A 21,331-nucleotide genomic window follows, 5' to 3' on the forward strand; every position below is an offset into this window, starting at 1 on the left:
TTTTTGAGTCAGACTCTCACTCTGTCACCCAGGCTGGAGTGCAGTGGCATGCTCATGGCCTCTACCTACTGGGTTCAGGTGCTCCTTTTGCCTCAGCTTTCCAAGTAGCTGGAACCACAGGCACACGCCACCACGACCGGCTAATTTTTTGTTTTATTGTAAAGGTGAGGTTTCACCAAGTTGTCCGGGCTGGTCTTGGACCCGTGGGCTCAGATAATCCTCTCACCTTGACCTCCCAAAATGCTGGGTTTATAGGCATAAGCCACTGTGCCCGGCTTTTTTTTTCTGAAGCAGTCTCACTCTCTTGACCAGGTTGGAGTGCAGTGGTACGCTCAGGGCCACCACAGCCTCAGCCTGCTAGGCTCAGATGATCCTTCTGCCTCAGCCGTCCAAGAAGTTGAAACTACAGACATGCACCACCACACCTAGCTAATTTTTCTTGATTTACTGTAGAGACGAGGTTACGTTACCTGGACTAGTCTCGAACTCCTGGACTCAGGCAATCCTCTCGCCTCTGCCTCCCAAAGTGCTGGGATTACATACGTGAGGCACCATGTCTGGTCACCCTTGACCTTTATACTATGTCACCTGTGTCCATCTGGCATTTTTCGGCCCAGTCCCAGGTGGGGGATGGATGGTCTGTTTGTTCTGTGAAAGGAGCCCTCAACTGGTGGCTTGAGGGCCTCTGACAGGTCTGTTTTGTGACCAGCTTGCTGTGTGGGGCTTCACCATGTCCCTATCCCTCTGTGTGGATTCCTTGTCTGGGTACACAGGGCATGTCCCAGAAAGGAGTCCTGGGAAGAAAACTGAATATGGCTTTTATTGCTTCGTGCGAGTGGGAACCCCATTTTGCCTGGTTTCCCTCCAGGGTCTTGGGTCTCAGATGAGTTTGTGGCAGAGGAGTTGTGGGTCTGAGGTGCTTGGTGAATGTGGGGATTTTTAGGTGGAGGAAGGAGATGCTGACTTATGCTCTAGTTAATTGTGTCATGCAGAAATGAGCTGGGCCAGAGAGCATTGCCCGCTTGCCTGAAGAAGACAACAAGCTAGGAACCGCATCCAAATGCAGGGGGCTTAGAAGGAAGGCATCTCACTCCCTAATGACCCACACCTTTTTGGAGGAAGGAAGGGAGGCTGCTCTGCCCTGCTTGACAGGCTCCAGGAGTCCCCGCCGAAGCTGTTTTCTGCTCCCTTTCTTGCTGGGTTTTTTTTTTTTTTGAGTTGGAGTCTCACTCTGTCATCCAGACTGGAGGGCAGTGGCCGCTCCCGGTTACCGCAGCCTGGACCTGCTGGGCTCTGGTGACCCTCCTGCTTCAATCTTCCACCTAGTTGGAACTATAGATGTACACCAGCACGCCTGACTCTGTTTTTAAAAAATTTATTGTAGAGATGAGATTTCTTCTCATTTCCTCTTCCTAAAGTGCTGAGATTACAGGCTTGAGCCACCACACCTGTCCTTTTTTTTTTTTTTTTTGAGTCAGAGTCTCACTCTGTCACCCAGGCTGGCTGTGTGTGCCATCATGGCTCACTGCAGCCTTGAACACCTGAGCTCAAGTGATCCCCTCCCTAAGCCTCCCAAGTAGCTGGGACTACAGGTACATGCCACTATGCTCAGCTATTTTTTTATTTTTCTTTTTTGTAGATATGGGATCTCACTATGTTGCCCAGGCTGATCTCAAACTCTAGGCTCAAGTGATCCTCTTGCTTTGGCCTCCCAGATTGTTGGGATTACAGGAGTGAACCACTATACCCAGCCCCACTTCATGCTGTTGATCCACTAGTTGGGAGATGCCTCTTGGCATCAGGGCAGAGAGGTGTCAGACACCTGAGGGTCTGAATTCTGGGGTAAAGGAAGGAAAGTCACAAATCCAGGTCCCAGCATCCCAGATAGGGCATAGGCACCAGCACAGTACCATGGACCCCGGGACAGGGCAGTGGTTGTGAATTGGGAGTAGAGAAGCTGCAGGTGGATGAAGCATGTCTCTCCTGTCACTTAAGCCTCACTGGACATCCCAGTTGTACCGACTCCTTCAGAAGATAAGGCAGGGATAGATCTTTTTTTTTTTTTTTGGAATAGGGGTCTCACTTTGTCGCCCAGGCTAGAGTAAAGATCTCATGGCCACCACAGCCTCGGTCTACTGGGCTCAGGCGATCCTTCTGCCTCAGCCTTTCAAGTAGCTGGAACTACAGGTGTGCACCACCACACCTGGATAATTTTTTTTTTTTGAGTTGGAGTCTCACTCCTTCACCCAGGCTGGAGTACAGTGGCACACACACTCACGGCCACCCTAGCATTGACCACTGGACTCTGGTGCTCCTTCTGCCTCAGCCTTCCGAGTAGCTGGAACTACAGGTGCTCTCTACCACACCAGGCTATTCTTAAAAAATTTTATTGTAAAGACGAGGTCTCGCCAAATTGCCTGGGCTGGTCTCGAACCCGTGGGCTCAGGCAATCCTCTCGCCTCTGCCTCCCAAAATGCTGGGATTACAGGCTGACCCACCGCACCCAACTGGGATAGATCTTAAGAAGATGGCTCCAGAGGGTCCTCTGGTATGTGTTTGGAGGGAGGGGTCCTCTTCCTGCTCCCTAGAGCCAGTTCTCAGGCACACAGCAGTGTCGTGGGACCAGCAAGGGGCTCTTGAGATCCCCGATGTCCACATGCACAGGGATTTCCAGCATAACTCATCAACTCAGCTGTCCAGGTGCCTGAGAACACATGCTGACATCCCATCCTGAGCTCCAGCCCCACCAGCCTTCACTGTTTGCTTTAGCCAAACCGGCCCTCCCAGATCAGCCCGTCCCTGCAGGGCTCTGCCCCGGGCTTGCTCTCACAGAGGGGCTGTCCCAGGGAAGGGGGATGACCGTCCTAGCCTGAGAACAATGGGGGCAGGGTCACCTGCCTTGTTTTCTTTGCCCCTCCGGAGTGAGGACATGTCCCAGGCCTGTGAAAGTCGGAAACCCGGAGGTTTCTGCTGAAAACCTGCTCCCATCTGGCACAGGCATTCCCCCGTGAGCGTGAGACCTGGCCGTGCCTCTGGGCTCCACAGAGGCTGCTGAGAGATGGCCCAGAAGGGTGGGCTGGGGAAAGCCCAAAGGCAAACGAGAGGACAGTCAGCATGTGCACATGCCTGGCCAGCTGAGCGCTAACTGCAGGGGCCAGTTGGACTCAGTTCCAAACATGGAGGGAGACTGGCCTGCGTCTAGGGCAGCGGTTTAAATCTTGGCTGAGGTGGTAATCCTAGCACTTTGGGAGGTGAGGCGAGAGGATTACTTGAGTCCAGGAGTTCAAGACCAGCCTAGGTAACATAGTGACACCTCGCCTCTACAAAAATGTCCAAAAATTGGCTGGGCTTGGTAGCGCCTGCCTGTAGTCCCAGCTACTGGAAAAACTGAGGTGGAAGGATCACCTGAGCCCAGAAGGTTGAGGCTGTGGTGAGCTGTGATGGTGCCACTGCACTGCTGCCTGAACCAGAGTGAGACCCTGACTCAAAAAAATGAAATGAAAATAAAGTAAATCTTGACTGAATGAATATAAGAGAATCCCACCCCCTCCAGGGTGGGGGTGGGGGGCTTTTAAGCATCCCAATCCAGCAACCAGATTATTTCTCTTGGCATCTCTGGGGGTAGGACCAAGCTCCCCCAGATGATCTCAACATGCGGTCCAGGTTGAGCAAGTAGTATAGTAACCTGTAAAGTGTGCCGTGAGGATGGGTTGGTGTACCACTTTCCACTCACCTTGCCTGATGGAGTTGCTTGGGTTTCTGGGATTTGGGGTTTAATCTAGATGTGACTTCCAAGGCCACCATGGGAGTATGGGGACAGAGGAAATGTGTTTTGTACAAAACCTCACCTTCCACACCATGGGATACGCTCTAGCTGGCTGCTTCCTTCCTGGGCAGACGGACAGCAGGTCAGGCACTGGCACATTACTTCAAGGACCAAAGAGGAGTGTGGGTAGTGAGGGCCTCCTTTCCAGCCTGCGTAAGTGGAACCAGAAAGCAAACCTGAGTGAACTTGGGCAGAGGGCTTCTGCCATGGGATTTCTGAAGGAGCTGGGACTGGTGGCCCATCAGTTAAGTCCTGAGGGTGAACATTGAACATGAATCTTCCTAAATGTGCTGTGGGGAGGTTGGGGTAGAGGGAGGTGCTGAACTGGGCCCAGAGGTTACGGTTGTGGGCAGAGGAAAATGTGAATTCTGGGGAGGTGCCATCTTCCCAGGCAGGGAGACCCCCAGTAGTCATAGTCCAATCTCCTCATTTTATGGAGAAGGAGGTAGTTGGAAAGATCAGAGGTTCTTGAAGATCTCAAGGCAGTACCCATTAGAGCTGAGCTGAGCTGAGCCTGGGTCTTCAGACCCTTCCCTGATATCTTTGCACGTGAAAGTCTCCAAAGTCTACTTTGCAACAGCCCAGCTTTGGTCTTAGGGGAGACATATGCAGCCCTGCCACCTTTGGTCCAGCATCTGCTCCTGCCCTGGGAGAACCAGAGCCCAGGCACGCTGCTGGCACTGGTATCAGGGTGGTACCATTGGGCCCCTGCCAATACCTTTCTCATAAACTACTGGCTGTGCTCCGAGCCACACCTTGGTCACCTGACCTGGGTTGAGAAAGTGGTGGGGAAAATACCAAGAATTCCTTCTCCCTGCCCTGCATACTCCCTCCTTAGACAGTAAGATAGAAGGCCTGAGCTCAGTGTACCCCTCCATCCCATCAGCTTCCACTAAGGTAACCCCTGCATGTTAGAATCGCTGCTGGAACTTCTTAAAAACTGTGCCCAGGTCAACAGAATATCTACAGGTGGAGCCCAGGCATAGTATTTATTTAAACTCTGAGGTGATTGCATTGGGCAGTCCAGCTTGGGCTGAGGGTCACTGCCCTGATGCCTATGTGGTATCTAAGCCTCAGTTTCGTCAATCTGAGGAAAACAACCCCAACACCCCTTCCCCACCCCCGTTAACCTTAAGGAAATAATTTGAGGAGTTGGAGCAGTTTGGGATGGAGAATGAAGGGTAGTGGAGATCATTGAGGGCTTAGCTGATAAAGTTTTCAGTTCTTGACTTTGTCTCAGAAATTTGAGTCAACAGTTAACTTTCTCCCCAAGATACTTTGGATGTATGTTCACAGTCCCAGGTCAAGCCCACCAGCTGGGCAGGCAGGCACCACCCGTAGCCCCTCCCTCCCCACTCACTTTCACTACCTGTGGCAGGGGGTGAGGGGAAGCCCCAATACATAGGACCTGGGGCTCTCCCTCCTCCCTTTATCTATTTCTAAGTTTGTAGCTTTAACAAATTAGAAAACCACTGTACTCAATAAGCCCAGACTGCAAATATCTTGCCTGAAAAGTGTCTGGTGGTTTTACTAATCTCATTCTGTCTGTCCTGCTGAGAACTCCCCCACTTTCTGCAGCTCCCAACCTAGAGGGGGTCTTTGTTGGAAACCAGATGGACAGACAGACCCAACACACAGGGAGAAGCCAGCTGGGCGGCCAGTGGGCAGGTGGCATCTTGCTGCATATCTTGCTTCGTGGTAAGGCTGGGGCCTGGGAGGAATTGGACTGGAGTTCAGAGAAGCTGTCTCCTGTCTGCTCCTGGTCTCAGCCTCACCTGTGAAGAGGGGAAGGCCCTGGTGGTGGCATTTCCTCCCCTTAGCAGCCTGCCCAGCTTGCTTAGCTGGATGGGAAACTGGTCAGGGTAGCTGAGAGCCACAGGGGGGCAGAGGCCAGGAGAGATGGGGCTTCTGAGAGATAGAGTGGTACATCTTGGGCACGTTTCCCCCTGCCCTTGACTCCCAAGTGTCAGGTGACATGGAACACCTGGAGCCATAGTCCTTACCCCAATGTGGCTTTCCTTCCATCAAAGCTCCCTTGGTCCTTCCCTGAGGAAGCTGACTGATCAGACTGAAAATTGACTGTTGTCTCTGTTAAAACAGGGAGAGATGGGAAGAGGTGGCAGGTGTGAGGAAGGTTGGGGATAGTGTCTTGTTCTTACCCAGGCTCAGGGCTATATAAAACCCTAGCTCTTCTTTACCGTGCCATTTCCTCTGGTTTCCTTCTGGGGACAAGCTGTCTTGGGCCGTAAATACCCATGGGGTCTAGTTCTTGACACACATTTGAATCACAATACTGCTTGCAGATGTGTTTATCCAATGCTTACTGTGTCCTAGGTGCTATTCACAAGTTCACAGTAGCTGGTATTTCTTGCAGATATTGAAGCAGGCTGAGAGGCTAAGTTATTTACCCAGAGACTTGCTGCTAGCAATTGAGAGACCCCCTCCAACTCAAACCCAGATGGGTTCTGCCTTTCCATGAGCACAGGTCTGCTTCTGCGAGGTGGCCTGTGGCTTCCTGCAGCTCCACCTGAGCTGTGGTGGCCTTGCAGTGAATGAGATGAATTGCGTGTCCCCAGAGAGTAGGGGCTTTCAGGATTCAGTAAGGAAAGTACTCAGCTGGAAGTCAATGCTGCCATCCATGTTGACTGTTATATTCCTTTTCCTGCTGTCAGCACATCTACTGCCCTCATGGAGAGTTTGTGGAGAGTTTCCGGAGGGGACAGGCCTCCCTTCCTGCAGGAAGGACAATTTCTGTCACCCCAGGGACCTCTCCCTGGGTCCCTGTGCCATCTTAAACCCCTTCCTCAAAGCTCTGCCTCCCTCACCTCACCCCTCCCCAGCTCCCTGGCCCCTAGCCCTCCTCTCTCAGCCTGGTGGGGCCCCTCCCTCCAGGCCATTGGATGGTGGTGGTGTTTTTAGCAGCTCCTGTGAGCCCCTGCACCTCTGCTTCCTGACCTCATGCTAAAGGGCTCCACCTTTTGCTGATGAATTTAGTTAAAACCCAACTGCAGAATGATGCGGAAGATGTTGGGGATGGAGAGATGTTAGAGGGTAAGTTAGTTGAGGCCAGATAAAAGTGAGGCCATTTTTTTTGAGTCAGGGTCTCAATTTCCCAGGCTGGAATGCAGTGGCACAATTGTGGGTCACCACAGCTTCAATCTCCTGGACTCAAGCAATTCTTCTGCCTCAGCCTCCCAAGTAGCTGGGACTACAGGTGCGTGTCCCTACATTCAGCTAATTTTTGTATTTTTTGTAGAGCTGAGGTCTCATTATTTTGCCTAGGCTGAATATACCATCATTTATTCAAATCTGTTTATCCATTCATTTAACACATACTTGTTGAGCAGCTACTATTTGCCAGGCAGTGCTAGGCCCTGTGACTACAGTAGTAGAAAAGAAAACAGAACTGGCCGGGCATGATGACTCACACCTGTAATCCTGGCACTTTGGGAATCCGAGATGGGAGGATTGTTTGAGTCCAGGAGTGCAAGACCCTCCTGGACAACATAGCAAGACCTCGTCTCTCAAAAACGAAGAAAAAAGAAAGAAAGCCGGTGTGGTGGCATGCACCTGTAGTCCCAGCTACTCAGGAAACTGAGGTGGAAGGATTGCCTGAGCCCAGGAGGTTAAGGTTACAGCAAGCCATGCTCATGACACTGCACTCCAGCTTGGGAGATGGCAAGAAACCGACTAAAAAAAAAATTTTTTTTAATTGAAATGGAAAAGGAAATAAAAGAGATAAAAGTCTCTGCTCTTACGAAGGTAACATTCTAGGGGAGTCTCTGCACTCCCATGGATATCTCCCTTGCCACTGCTGGGACTTTGCCTCACTTGTACCTAGAAAGCCCATCTACATTCTCCCCTCCCCAGCTATAGATAGCGGCAGTGGTTAAGAGCCCCACTGCCTGGGTTCTCATCCCAGCTCCCCAGCTGATTAGGTATGTGACCTTGGACAAGTGCCTCTATGTCCTTATCTATAAAATGGAGGGTAGTAACAGTATCTATGTATTTTATGGGGTGTGAAGATTTAGTGAGCTAAGCGATTTAAAGTGCTTAAATATAAAGTGCTTAGCTCTAAAGTGCTAAGATCAGTGCCTCTCCTTGTAAGTGCTCAATTATCAACTATTATTCAAATACCAACTTATTATCTATGAACTAAGGATGATTAAGCCATTCTCACTTCTTCACAAGGTGGCTGGGAGGGCTAAATGAGAAGAAGATGAGAATCTTTTCTTTTCTTTTTAAGTTGGGATCTCACTCTGACACCCAGGCTGGAGTACAGTGGCACAATCATGGATCACCACAGCATTGACCTCCTGGGCTCAGGCTATCCTTCTGTCTGAGACCACAGGCACGTGCCACCATACCCAGCTAATTTTTTGATTTTTTTTTTTTCCTAGACTGGTCTCAAACTCCTAGGCTCAAGCAATCCTCGTGCCTCAGCCTCCCTAAGTGCTGGATTATAGGCATGAGCCACTGTGCCTGACTGGTTTTTTCTACCAAGTTCCATGCACATAAGAGGATTCACCCCAGTTTATCTTCTAGGGCAGAAGGACCAAATGAGCTTTGATGGGATGAATTAAGGATTGATGTAGCCAGGGTGTGGTAAAGGAGACTCAGCTTGTGAACCCCTAACAACACGTGGGTCCAGTGGAGGCTGAAGTCGAGGAAGGTTGTGAAGGCTGCTTTCTGCAGAGCAGGAAGGAATTCTAGGACCCCAAGGGGATGGCAGCTGCAGGAACTGGAGACAGGGGCCGTGAGTAGCTCTGTGGGTACCAGGCAGCTGCATTCCCTGGATAGACAAACATCTTGACTTCAGTTTTCCCCAACCCGTGAAGGGAAAGGCCCCACCTCAGCCCTCCCTTCCTGTGTCTGAAGGTAGGCAGCATGTCCCCAAAGCCCTGAATGTGCTCACAATCAGGATGAATCTCTCTAGGAAAGGTACACTCAGCCACTGCTGAGGGAAGCCTCAGATTTCTGGGGCTGAAGGGATGTCTGGGAGCCCAGGTTACATGCACAGTGAGCACTTGGGAAGGTGTCTGGGCAGCTGGATGTCTGAAGCTCTGGGCAAGGTCATGGCTGTCACCTCGCTGAAGGGCTGATGAGAATGGGTGAGAATGGCTGGACTGGTTTTAGGGCACTGTTTTCTCAGCTGGTGGGAAGGGGTGGAAGTATACACAGACCTCCTTCCTGTGGCCTTTATGGAGACAGGAATAGGAGAACAGTGCTTAGGACCAAGATGGACCTGGGTTCTAGTCCTGGCTTGATTGCTTTTAGCACCGCAAGCTCAGTACTTCCTTAACCTCTCTAAGCCTCAAATCTTCACTTACAAAATGGGGAAAACAATAGCATCTTCCCAGCAGGAGTCTGTCCTCATTAAATGAGTTAAAGGCACATAAAATGCTTTGTCCAACACTTGGCGCCTAGTAAGCCCTCAATAAATCACAGTTGCTTTATGACAGAAGTGATAGAGGCAGGGAACACTATTCTGTCCCCAAACAAGAGCTGGGCTTGGGCTGTGTGCAAGCTCCCTTTTCCCGTCACTCTCCAGGCTTACATGGAAAATGAAAATATTGTCTCGTGTGAGTCTAGAAGCCAAGTTAAAGAAGCCTGCAAATGAACAGGGGCCGCCTCCTCCCGCGAAAGCTGTTTCCCTAACCCTGAGGACGGGACGCCTTGTCTAACGGGGTGTTTGCCTGACTCTCCCATGTCCCTCCCCCTGCCCCAGCAATGGCCTCAGTCCTGGGTCAGCTCTCCTGTTCTGGGAGACCCATGAAGGCCTCCTCCTCATCCTGCATAGTCCCAGGCATGATCACTGAGGTGTCCTGACCAGACACGTGGTGGGGTTAGGGAGCGGGCACCCCAAGTTCACATCCGGGCCTCAGATCCCTGAGTCTAGCTTTCCTTCCCTGCCAGGTGATACCTGACAGGGTCACAGGAAGAGCCGTATATATATAAAACCCCAGCAAGGGACGTATGACCCAAAGCATCACTGATACTACTTCTCCCTGCCAGCACTGGGATGGGGCCAAGCTGATTCCCAGGCCAGCTGCTTGGGAACCACCAGCAGAGGAGACAACAGTAAAGGGCACTGGGCCCGGCAGAGCAAGACTGAGGGAGGCGGGCAGCCTTGAAGTTGCAGACTTGAAACCAGACAGTCTACAACTCAGCCCAGTCCTGCCTGGTAACCTCTCTCCGCCCAGTGGGCGTAATTGCCACCACTGGCTCTTTGCAAGGATTCATGGCACTTCCAGGGCCTCCTCTGCCTGCCCTTTGCTGGGTGACCACGGAGAGATAGTGGAGGCCACAGGGAAAGCATGTGACTGTGGCTCCCTGATAACTCAGGGCCTGAGGCCGTGAGCTGTTGAGGCTGTGAGCTGTTGGCCAAAGGGCACACCATGGTGGGGCCAAGGGCAGGAGGCCCAGTTCTCCCACACTCCCAACCTTCGTGCCTATTTCTGTTACCCTGTTTTGCCAGCTCTACTGATTGGTGCCTTTTTAGCACTTACTAAATGATTCCCAAGTTACAGGTTACTTTTGGTGAGCTACTTGGTTCTCAATGGGGTTGCCTGTGAATTGCAGGGCCTTTAGCATCTCCAGCCCACTGCTCACCTAATGCCAACAGCATCCCCATCACCCACTAGAATAAACGTGTGGGGGAGGGCGGGGATTCTGTCCATTCACTGCAGTATCTCCAGAGTCTAGAACAGTACCTGGCTCATATAGCACATCCCTTCAGAAAGCATTCAAACACTTCCAGTTGAAAACCCCAGTTTCAGTTATACCTTCAACATCGTCCCTGATGGATGGTAGGAACTCCTGGTCTAAGTACTTTTCTTTATCAGAAATTGATTACTGTCAAGGGTAATCCTTTGTAGGCTTGTTATTAAAAAGAAAATCCATCCTCACTCTTGGACCTTGGCCCATTGGTTAACATGTCCTGTGAATTCTGACACCCAGAATGGAGCTGGCCCCTTTTGTGGCCTGACCCTGTGAGGAATAATGGGTTTGTACCTCTCTGCCCTGCATAGACCTGGAGATGACACAATCTTTGCTTTGACTTTTCTTTTTCTTTTTTTTTGAGTCGGAGTCTCACTCCATCACCCAGGCTGGAGTGCAGTGGCATACTCCCGGCAATCCCAGCATCAACCTGCTGGCTCTGGCGATCCTTCCGCCTCAGCCTTCCAAGTAGCTGGAACCACAGGCATGCGCTACCACATCCAGCTAATTTTTTTTATTTATTGTAGAGATGAGGTCTCATCAAGTTGCCAGGCTGGTCTCGGATCTGTGGGCTCAGGCAATCTACTCGCCTCAGCCTCCCAAAATGCTGGGATTACAAGGTGAGCCACTGAGACCGGCCTGCTTTGACTTTTCTTTTAGCAGTCACCCTTACAACTGTTGATTCATAATCAGCTAAAACCCAAGGATTTTTCCCTTTAGGAGAGAGAAAGGATGTGTACCAGTCTTTTCCTATCCAAAGTGTAAGGTTTGAAAAAAAAAATGTTTTTGAGTCAGAGCCTCACTCTGTCACCCAGGCTGGAGTGCAGTGGCATGATCATAACTCACCACAGTCTCAACCTCCTGAACTCATGCAATTCTTCCACCTCAGCTTCCCAAGTAGCTGGGACTACAGGTGCATGCCACCAAGCCCAGCTAATTTTTTTGTTTTTGTGATTTTTTTTTTTTTTTTTGGTAGAGATAAGGTCTTACTATGTTGCCTAGGTTGGTCTTAAACTCCTGGGCTTAAGCAGTCCTCGTGCCTCAGCCTCCCCAAGTGCTGGGATTACAGATGTAAGCCACCACGCCCAGACAAGACTTGAAAATTTAAAAGGACACTCCTGTGTTGTTCATTTTGGCTCCTGTTTCCAGCCCAGATGATTTAAATCTCAATGCTGCCATTGCCATGTATTAGCCATCTTCCCATCTCACCCTTAACCCCAATTTTGCATCCTCCGCCCGTTGGATTGGCAAACTGTCTCTGTCCTCACTGTGCTGTTGATTAAAGTATGGAAGAGGCCAAGCCTTAGGCAAGATAACGGAGACCTCTGTCAGGGCTGATAATGATCATTACCTCCTGGGGTAGTTTCTCTGCCTTTGAATGGACCCAATTAATCCTAGCTCCACCCCACATTCTCTATCCTTTCTTTAAGCCCTCTCTGTTAGCTAGCTGCCTTGCTGATATCTAGACTGACTGCATTCCACACAACTTGAAGACTGTGCAAACCCTTTGGAAAAGGAGATGCGCTTAGCTGAGCATGGCCTGTGCTTGGCGATACTGTGCTGGCCTCCAGTGCCCACCATTTCATCTTTGGAATGTTCCAAACATTTTCCTTGCCCCATGGAGAAACTTTACAAGAGTTCAGGTTTGTTTTCTGAGTTTCCAGAATCCAGCCTTTCCTTTGTGTGAAAGTAGGGATGGCTTGTCTTCCAACATCTTTCCTGTTCCCCACGATTCCATGCAGATGAGCAGAGGTTCTGTGTCGTCTTTGGTCAGTGATTCAGTTCCCGTTTCAAGGTGTTCCTGTACGCTCTTTTCATCTGCTTTAAGCTGTCCCTTGGAAGATCAATGTTGGAGATAACAAAGGAGGAAGCCACAGGAGGGCTGAGTGGCTTGCTTTCTCTGCCATCTGTTTAACATTAACTCACAGGGCCCTGGAACGTCCTCATTCTCTTGCTGCAACCATAGATTTGAATTTGTTCAAAAACCCATGGGATGCTCCCTAGTATTTGGTTTTATCTCTCCTGTTTGCCTGTTAGTATCCTGACGTCCTCTGGTTACTTTGAGCAGCCTGGCCAGCTAGGCGGTGAGCCCTCCGAGGGCAGAGCCCACCTTGGCCAGAGTTTGATGTGACCATTCACACTTTCCACTTTGATGCAGGGCAGTGAGCGGTGTGGTTTGATGCTCTGTCAGACAAGCATATCATCATGGAAAATTCTTTAGGAGCGCAGATCCATTTACACAGATCCGCTGCTGCTTTTGCAAACTCTGCATTCCTTCAGAGCAACCCACCCTTTTCCCCTTCTCTCCCACCAAACCTCAGTCATGCCTTGGGTGGATTAGAAATAAGGATTTTTGTTTCTGTCCCTTGCTTCTTGTCTCTTCTCCCTCGGTCCTTGACGTGATTTTTATAGGGAATTTGGCCGAATGCTTAGTTTCCAGTCTCAGTGGCCCTTCTCAAGGCCCTCCTTGGGAACAGGACTTGAACCCCTGATTTGGTTGGGATAAATGATGGACAGAGGCTAGGCTCAGTGGCTCAGCCTGTAATCCCGTGCTTTGGGAGGCTGAAGTGAGTGAATTGCCTGAGCCCGTGGGTTCGAAACCCGCCTGGGCAATTTGGCGAGACCTCATCTCTACAATAAATCAATGGTGGACAGAGTCAAGATCTAGTCAGATGGAAACAGGTTTGACAACTATCAGTATTGTGGGAGCAGATGAGCCCACCCCCATCCCTGTGGACATCCCTAGGTGATCTCTCACCTGCTATCCACAGTTGTTGCAAGCTCTGTGGGGACTGATAGCACAGTTTTGGTTTTTATTTTTTTGTTTGTTTGTTTTTTGAGTTGGAGTCTCACTCTGTCACCCAGACTGGAGTGCAGTGGCCGCTCCCGGCCACTGCAATCTCGACCTGCTGGGCTCCGGCGATCCTTCCGCCTCAGCCTTCCAAGTAGCTGGAACTACAGGTGCGCGCTACCACGCCCGGCTAATTTTTGATTTATTGTAGAGATGAGGTCTCGCCAAGTTGCCCAGGTGGGTCTCGAACCCTCAGGCTCGGGCAATCCACTCATCTCCGCCTCCCAAAGTGCTGGGATTACCGAGCCTGGCCGATAGCACAGTTTTGAGTCCTCTGAAATATATTCATCACCTTCTGATCTGTTCCTTCCCAGGCAATTGCTCAGGACAAAAAAAGATACGGAGACAGAGAAGGGAAGGAAATTGGAGTCACCTGTAGAGAGGGAGGGTTAGAGTTCTAGGTATGGGGGACAGGAGGACCTGCTGATTTGCATGCTTTCTGAGGCAGGCCAGGAGGGCACTGCGCTGACCTCAGCAGGTATCCTACAGTGGCTAGAGAGTGTATGAGGGTTGCTTTCAGGACAACCCTGAACAGGATTTGACCTCCACAGGTGGAACACTCTTTCTGGAGGGCTGCGTGGAGCACAAGCCACTGCCTGTGGGTCTCCATCACATCTACTTTTTTGAAAGAATAGTCTAATGCAGCGGTTCTCAAAGTGTGGTTCCTGGACTGGTGGCATCAGCATCACTGGGTAACATTGGCCGAATGCTTAGTTTCCAGTCTCAGTGGCCCTTCTTGAGGAACAGGACTTGAACCCCTGATTTGGTTGGGATAAATGGCGGACAGAGGCCGGGCTCGGTGGCTCAGCCTGTAATCCCGCGCTTTGGGAGGCTGAGGAATGCCAAAACCCGGGCTTACTGAATCAGACACTCTGGGGATGGGGCCAGAGTGTCTAACAAACTCTCCAGGCAATTCTGGTGCTTGCCAGTAAGTTGGAGAAACACTGGCTCAGTGAAAGAATGAACTTTGGAGCCAGTTGCCTGGGTTCATATCTTTATCAGCTGTGTAACCTTGGGCAAATCACAGACCCTCTCTGATCCTATATACAGTATTTCATCTACAAAATGGAGACATTAACTGCCACCTTATTATTGTGATGATTACATGAGAATACTTGTAAGGAGTTTAATACAGTGCTGTCACTCAGAAAGTGTAAACATGGCCTGACTCTGAACTTTATTGTCCTCCTGCTCTCCTTAGGTAGTATCTGATGCTGCAGGACAGGGTGTGGCCATCACAGGGAACCAGACCTTCAACAACTGGAACTGGCCCAATGCAATGATTTTTGCAGCCACGGTCATCACCACCATTGGTAAGTCATCTGGAACCTTCAGGATACCCACTTCCATGCCCTAGCTTCTCAGAACCTTATGTGGGGGTAAAATCAGGCCAGTTGCAGTCTGTCCTTCTGACACTTTCTTGGGGATTTAGTAAGTCCTTTGTGACTGGCCATGCCTGGGAAGCTGTTTCCATGAGGGCTGGCCTGGTCTCTTGGAGCAGAAACAGTGACATAGCAAGATAGCCAGAGTCATGCAGAAGATTGGCCAGGTTACTCACTGCATAAACCCAGATCGTGGCTACTCACCAAGCTCAGTGTCTGTTCCATTTCTCGCTGGCAGAATAGCCAACCAGCTCAGAAGTGAGTGGCTCAAAACACAACTTCTGGGCCAGGCGTTGTGGCTCGCTCCTGTAATCCCAGCACTTTGGGAGACAGAAGTGAGAGGATTGCCTGAGTTCAAGGGTTTAAGACCAGTCTGGGCAACTTGACAAGACCTCGTCTCTACAATAAATCAAAAAATTAGCTGGGCGTGGTGGCGCGCGCCTGTCGTTCCAGCTACTTGGAAGGCTGAGGCAGAAGGATTGCCTGAGCCCAGTGGGCCAAGGCTGCGGTGGCTGTGAGTATGCCACTGCACTCCAGCCTGGGCAACAGAGTGAGACTGACTAAAAAAAAAAAAACCCCATACCCTTCTTATCTTTCACCATTCTGTGAGCTGGCTGGGCTCCGCTGACCAGCTCTTGCTTGGGCAATCCAGTGTGGTGGCCATCAAACCATGGCTGGGCCGGAGTCATCTGCTCCTCCCATCACAGGTTTGACTACTCGCTGTTGGCTGGGAGCTCAACTGGGGATGTGCAGTGCGGCAACCTCAAATCTGAGAAGGCTTGCACATAATGTTTACCTATTCCGAAGAAGTCACCCTGAGGTCCAGCAGGGAAAGACATTGGTTTCTTCTTACGGGAGGCACCAATGACAGCAGGTCGGTGAAGAAGCCACAAAAATCCAGCAGGAAACTGCAAGAATCTGCAAGAAACTGCAAGAATCTGCAAGAAACTGCGCTTCAGGGCAGTACAGCAAACAGTTTTATAGGCAAGCAAGTCAATTAGTCAAATTTCTATTCAGTGTTTACAATTAGGTCGATTAAGAGTGATAACTACTTTGCTTTCAGCTTGGCTCGGTCACCTGCATCCCATGGCTCATTATTGGGAATATGCATACCCTTCAGATACCAGTCTTGGCCAGAGGCCATTCCTGGGGGAGGGGGAGACAGTCCGTGTCTGGACTATAACCCACAGGATGAAAACACAAGGCCTCCACGTGTGCTTGGGAATCAAGAGGAAAAGCAGCCAGCTTCTTAGACCTAGCCTGCCCAGCGTTCACTTCCGCTGCCTAGACAGCTTCTGTGGTCAAGCTAGGTACTAAAGCCCAGATTCAAAGGGAGGAGGATCGATTAGACTCTGCCTTGATGTGAATTTGCATAAAAGGAGACTATCTAGTAGTGTCTCAGGGGCATCTACACAGAGAGGGCATCTTTTCTAATTTGCACAAAATTACCATATGGACTAGTGGAAGACCTACTGACTGGGCTCAGTCGCTGCTCTCAGGGAGCTCCTGTGTGATGGAGGTGACACAGCCTTTACCATCACAACTGCTTTATAAATGATCACCATCAGGGTATGATCAAAGGAAACATCATTACTTAAGTATTGATGGTAGATCAGTATCAACTGATCTTAGAGAATGCTCCCTCTCCCCCCAATGCTGGGTTTGTGTGTGTGTGTGTGTGTGTGTGTGTGTGTGTGTGTGTGTGTGTGTGTGTGTCTGGTGGGGGCAGAGGCCCACTCTGGGTCCCCTCTCCTGCTCTGACTCTGGTTTTGGTCTCACTCTCTCCTTTCCCAGGCTATGGCAACGTGGCTCCCAAGACCCCTGCAGGCCGCCTCTTCTGCGTCTTCTATGGTCTGTTTGGGGTGCCGCTCTGCCTGACGTGGATCAGTGCCCTGGGCAAGTTCTTCGGGGGCCGTGCCAAGAGACTGGGCCAGTTCCTCACCAAGAGAGGCGTGAGCTTGGTATGTCCCCAACCCTGGGTTCTGAGCAGAGATGGAGGATCGTGACAGGACAGATGAGGAAAGGAAGAGAAGGCTCCAAGCATTGGGCAGGGGTGTTAGGACAGATGGCAAGAGGACAGTTTCGGATCTGCTTGGGTCAGGCAGGGTGCCCAGCCTGCCTCTCCTCCAGCTGCCTCCCCAGCCCTCTGGGTGCCCCCTGCTGGGTTTCTTGAGCCTCCACTGTTGTCTGACTTGGCCTCCCACCTCCCTTTCAGCGGAAGGCTCAGATCACATGCACAGCCATCTTCATTGTGTGGGGCGTCCTGGTCCACCTGGTGATCCCACCCTTCGTGTTCATGGTGACCGAGGAGTGGGACTACATCGAAGGCCTCTACTACTCTTTCATCACCATCTCCACCATCGGCTTCGGTGACTTTGTGGCCGGTGAGTCCCTGCCCTTCCTCAGCCTCTCTGTCTTCTCCTTCTCTGCCTCTCTTCCAGTTTCAACACAGCAGACCTTTGTTGGGGGACCCCTGGTAGGCGTTCTGTGTTCTGGGTGCTTCTCTCACCCAGTGGGTTTCTCAACCCACCCTGCCAGTTGCAGGAGAAAACTGAGGCACAGAGGAACCACAGATGACTCTTTTCTCTAGTTCCTTTCTTGGGCACTGCTTTTCCCCTCTCCCTTCCTCTCTGTCCAGGCTTTTTTTTTTTGAGTCAGAATCTCACTCTGTCACCCAGGCTGGACTGCAGTGGCATGATCACAGTAGCCTCTACCTCCTAACCCAGGCAATCCTTCTGCCTCAGCCTTCCAAGTAGCTGGAACTACCAGTGTGTGCTACCACACCCAACTAATCTTTTGAATTATTAGAGACAAGTTCTTGCAGAGTTACCCAGGCTGTGCTTGAACCCCTGGGCTTAGGCAGTCCTCTTGCCTCTGCCTCCCAAAGTGTTGGGATTATAGGCATGAGCCACAGCACCCAGCCTCTGTCTATTCAGTCTCAGATCTCCTTCTCCTCTGTTTTTCCCTGACTCTGAGCTTGGGTTCATGGCAGGCCTGGAGTAGAGCCCTCTGCCTGCTGAGTTTATGCCTGCCAGTGCCCCCTCCCTGCCCTTTCCTGGTCCCAGCAGCCTTCCATTGTTCACTAGAGCCAAGGGAGCTGTCCTGGAGGCGTGGCTCAGGCCTGGAACTTTGCTCTTGCCACAGGCAGTCTGAAGACAAGGGAGGCCTTCTCCCAAGCTGCCCTGCCCTCCTACTCTTCCCTACATAATCCAGGAAGATGATAAGATTCTTTGGCCCCATTGTGCAGGCCCATTGTGTGAAGACCTGCAACCAACTGGCCCCACCACTCACTGCCTGTGGCCTCTACAGCATCTTGGTTCTTAATCTTCTTAACACCCTGTTTGGCCCTTTTGACCCAGTGCCCTGGTGACTTCAGCCTTTGCTCCAGGGGCCTATGTTCTCTACCCTCTCCCCCCTGCCCAGAGGACAAGGGGAGGTTATTAGCCTTGTGCCCTTGTATGTGGTATCTGGGGGGGGGGGCTGAGTGGGTGGGAGGAAGAGGAAAGAGGCACAAACATTCCACTGACTCTGGGCCTGCTGTCTTGGGAGGTAAATTTAGATGAAGGCACAACCCTGCCATTGTGTAGCCCTTGGGCCCAGAAGAGGCAGAGGAGAAGCCTCTTGGGGAAGTGCAGCATTGTATTTAATCATACTTTCTCAGCTCCAGGAAGACACCAAACCCCAGCCTCAGTATTTGCGTTTGTAAAATTGGTAAAAATAGTGGTGCACAGGATGGTAGAAAATAAATTACTGTTCATGAGTGCTGAGGGTAGAGCCCGGCTCTGTTAGTGTGTGCCCTCATTATTGTCATCCTCAGACTGCGTGTGATCAAGAGCCTTGAGCAAGATTGACAGCACCCCTCAGACAGACCACCTGCTGTCCAAGGGGGCAGGCACAGCCCTTGCCTTGGGCGAACCTCTCATCTGATGAGGGAGGTAGCCCCTTCCTCCAGTCCCTTCTCTAAGTCACTTCTGTATCCAATAGGAAGGTGGAGATAGGATGCAAATATGCAGATCAATATTCCTGTAAATGGGAAGTTATAAGAGAAATTTCAAATAATTCTGGAGGGTAGGAGAACCATCAGAGCTGTAGAGAGGACCCTTGGAGGGCTCCCTGGAGAAAGAGGGGACAGAGCCAGCCCTCCAGGACAATCTGAAAGAGACAGAAACAGAAGTCAGGGACGCAGACCAGTATTTGAAGGAGAATGAAGATGGTTGTATTGGAATATTTCCTGCCAGCATCAATGCCTCTCGACCAGACCACCAGCCTCATTCATGTTAAGCCAGTGAGTCCGTCCCCAGCTCTGAGGATGCCAGCAGCCCCCTTGCATAATATCCATCCATCAGTCTTTAACTGAACTGCAGCAGACACAGGATAGCTGGGGATGGTAGAATAACTAACTGACAGACAAATGCTCATGAACTGCTTATTGACCTGTGTGTTGTTACCTTGTCAGTCCTCCACAGCTCCTTTAACTTCTCTCAAAAAGTCATTGCCCTCTTTTTTTTTTTTGAGTGAAGGTCTTACTCTCTCACCTAGGTTGGAGTTCAGTGGCATAATCAAGGCTTATCACAGCCTTGATCTCCTAGGCTCAGCTGATCCTTCCTCCTCAGCCTCCCCAGTAGCTGGGACTGCAGGCATGCATCACCACACCTGGCTAATTTTTTGTTGAGATGAGGTTTTGCTATGTTGTCCAGGCTGGTCTCGCATTCCTGGGCTCCTGCAATCCCCCCACCTCGGCCTCCTAAAGTGCTAGGATTACAGATGTGAGCCACTGCACCTGGCCAGCCCTGACTTTTTGTAGTTGAGGATACTGAGGATCAAAGACAGGCTGGAGACTGGGATGACAGTCATGAGTGATGGGCCCAGGCCCTTTGGGCAGATGGGGTGGTACAAGGTCTAGAACAGGTCCCTGTCTCCCACTGTGCCCCCTCTTGTGCTCTGCTCAGATAACACAGCGTTGGTCAATGCACGTTCCGTTCCTGGTCCATGCAGACCCTTCCTGACCTCTGGGCTTCCTGTCCTCAGGTGTGAACCCCAGCGCCAACTACCATGCCCTGTACCGCTACTTTGTGGAGCTCTGGATCTACCTGGGACTGGCCTGGCTGTCCCTCTTTGTTAACTGGAAGGTGAGCATGTTTGTGGAAGTCCACAAGGCCATTAAGAAGCGGCGGAGGCGGCGGAAGGAGTCCTTCGAGAGCTCCCCGCACTCCAGGACGGCCCTGCAGATGACAGGGAGTGCGGCCTCTAAGGATGTCAACATCTTCAGCTTTCTGTCCAAGAAGGAGGAGACCTACAATGACCTCATCAAGCAGATTGGGAAGAAGGCCATGAAGACGAGCGGGGGTGGGGAGAGGGGCCCAGGGCTAGGGCCTCAAGGTGGCGGACTGCCAGCTCTGCCCCCTTCCCTGGCACCCCTGGTGGTCTACTCCAAGAATCGGGTGCCCAGCTTGGAAGAGGTGTCACAGACACTGAGGAGCAAAGGCCACGTGTCAAGGCCCCCTGGTGAGAAGGACAGAGCACAGGAGCCTGAGGTTGGCTCACCTGCCCCTGAAGTGTTCATTAACCAGCTGGACCGCATCAGCGAGGAGGGCGAGCCATGGGATTCCCAGGACTACCACCCGCTTATCTTCCAGAACGCCAATATCACCTTCGTCAACGAGGAGGCCGGCCTCTCGGACGAGGAGACCTCCAAGTCCTCACTGGAGGACAACCTGGCTGGGGAAGAGAGCCCCCAGCAGGGGCCGGAAGCCGAGGCGCCTCTGAACATGGGCGAGTTTCCCTCCTCGGATGAGTCCACCTTCACCAGCACCGAGTCAGAGCTCTCAGTGCCTTACGAACAGCTGATAAATGAGTACAATAAAGCCAACAGCCCCAAAGGCACGTGAGGCAGGCCGGCTCCCCACCCCACCATTGAGGGCTTCTTCCCCCTCACCCTGGGACGTCCTGTGATGGCTGGACTCCTAGCCCCTGGTGGGGGACAGCCCTGGAACTGGGGGTGGGGAGCCAGGGACTTTCCTTACCTTCCATCCCCCCCAGCTAGATGCATGCCCGGGATGGGGCCTCTGTTCTCCAGCTGAACGGTACCCTGGCTGTGGGGGAGTGTCTGTCCTGAGCTGGGCTGGTGTATTTGACGATTAGAAGACATGTGAGCTGGCAGGACTGACTGACCCCGAGGAGGCCTGGCCTGAGTGGGTCTACGCCCCATTGTTTGGTTGAATGTCACACGGTTCTCTGAGGCCTGGAGCCTCCGCTATTTGAGTTCACCAGTGTTACTGAGCAATTTCTATGTCCTGGCACTGAGCTAGACATTTGGGCAGGGACCTCTGGGGAGGCACCACTGGGATGTGGGGGCCGGACATTTTAGTACCTCACTGGGGACAGGACCCACCCCCCATTTCACCTGTGGGGTTGTTTGTTGGGCACCTATTGCAATCCACAGTAGTAGGGCAGGGGCTATGGGAGGTGGGTTGGGGGGAAGGGAGTGAATGGATGATAGTAGGGGCTGGAATAAGTCCCATGTGGCCTAGGGTCCTAAACCCTTTTTATTGG

At 51.5% G+C, this 21,331-nt stretch overlaps 1 protein-coding gene across 1 annotated transcript in view; it reads left to right on the plus strand.

The window, feature by feature from the left end:
- The window catches only part of KCNK5 (potassium two pore domain channel subfamily K member 5), a 44,990-nt gene extending 24,111 nt beyond the window's left edge, over positions 1-20,879 (plus strand). Inside the window, exons 2-5 of the mRNA XM_008068444.1 lie at positions 14,599-14,710; positions 16,574-16,740; positions 16,995-17,163; positions 19,808-20,879. Coding sequence (XP_008066635.1) covers positions 14,599-14,710; positions 16,574-16,740; positions 16,995-17,163; positions 19,808-20,667 — 1,308 coding nt within the window. The 3' untranslated portion in view covers positions 20,668-20,879. The remainder of the gene's footprint in view (positions 1-14,598; positions 14,711-16,573; positions 16,741-16,994; positions 17,164-19,807) is intronic.
- Positions 20,880-21,331: the final 452 nt, after the last annotated feature.

The sequence above is a fragment of the Carlito syrichta genome, unplaced genomic scaffold, assembly GCF_000164805.1.
Source record: "Carlito syrichta isolate Samal-C Ts95f unplaced genomic scaffold, Tarsius_syrichta-2.0.1 Scaffold310924, whole genome shotgun sequence".
Lineage (NCBI taxonomy): Eukaryota > Metazoa > Chordata > Mammalia > Primates > Tarsiidae > Carlito > Carlito syrichta.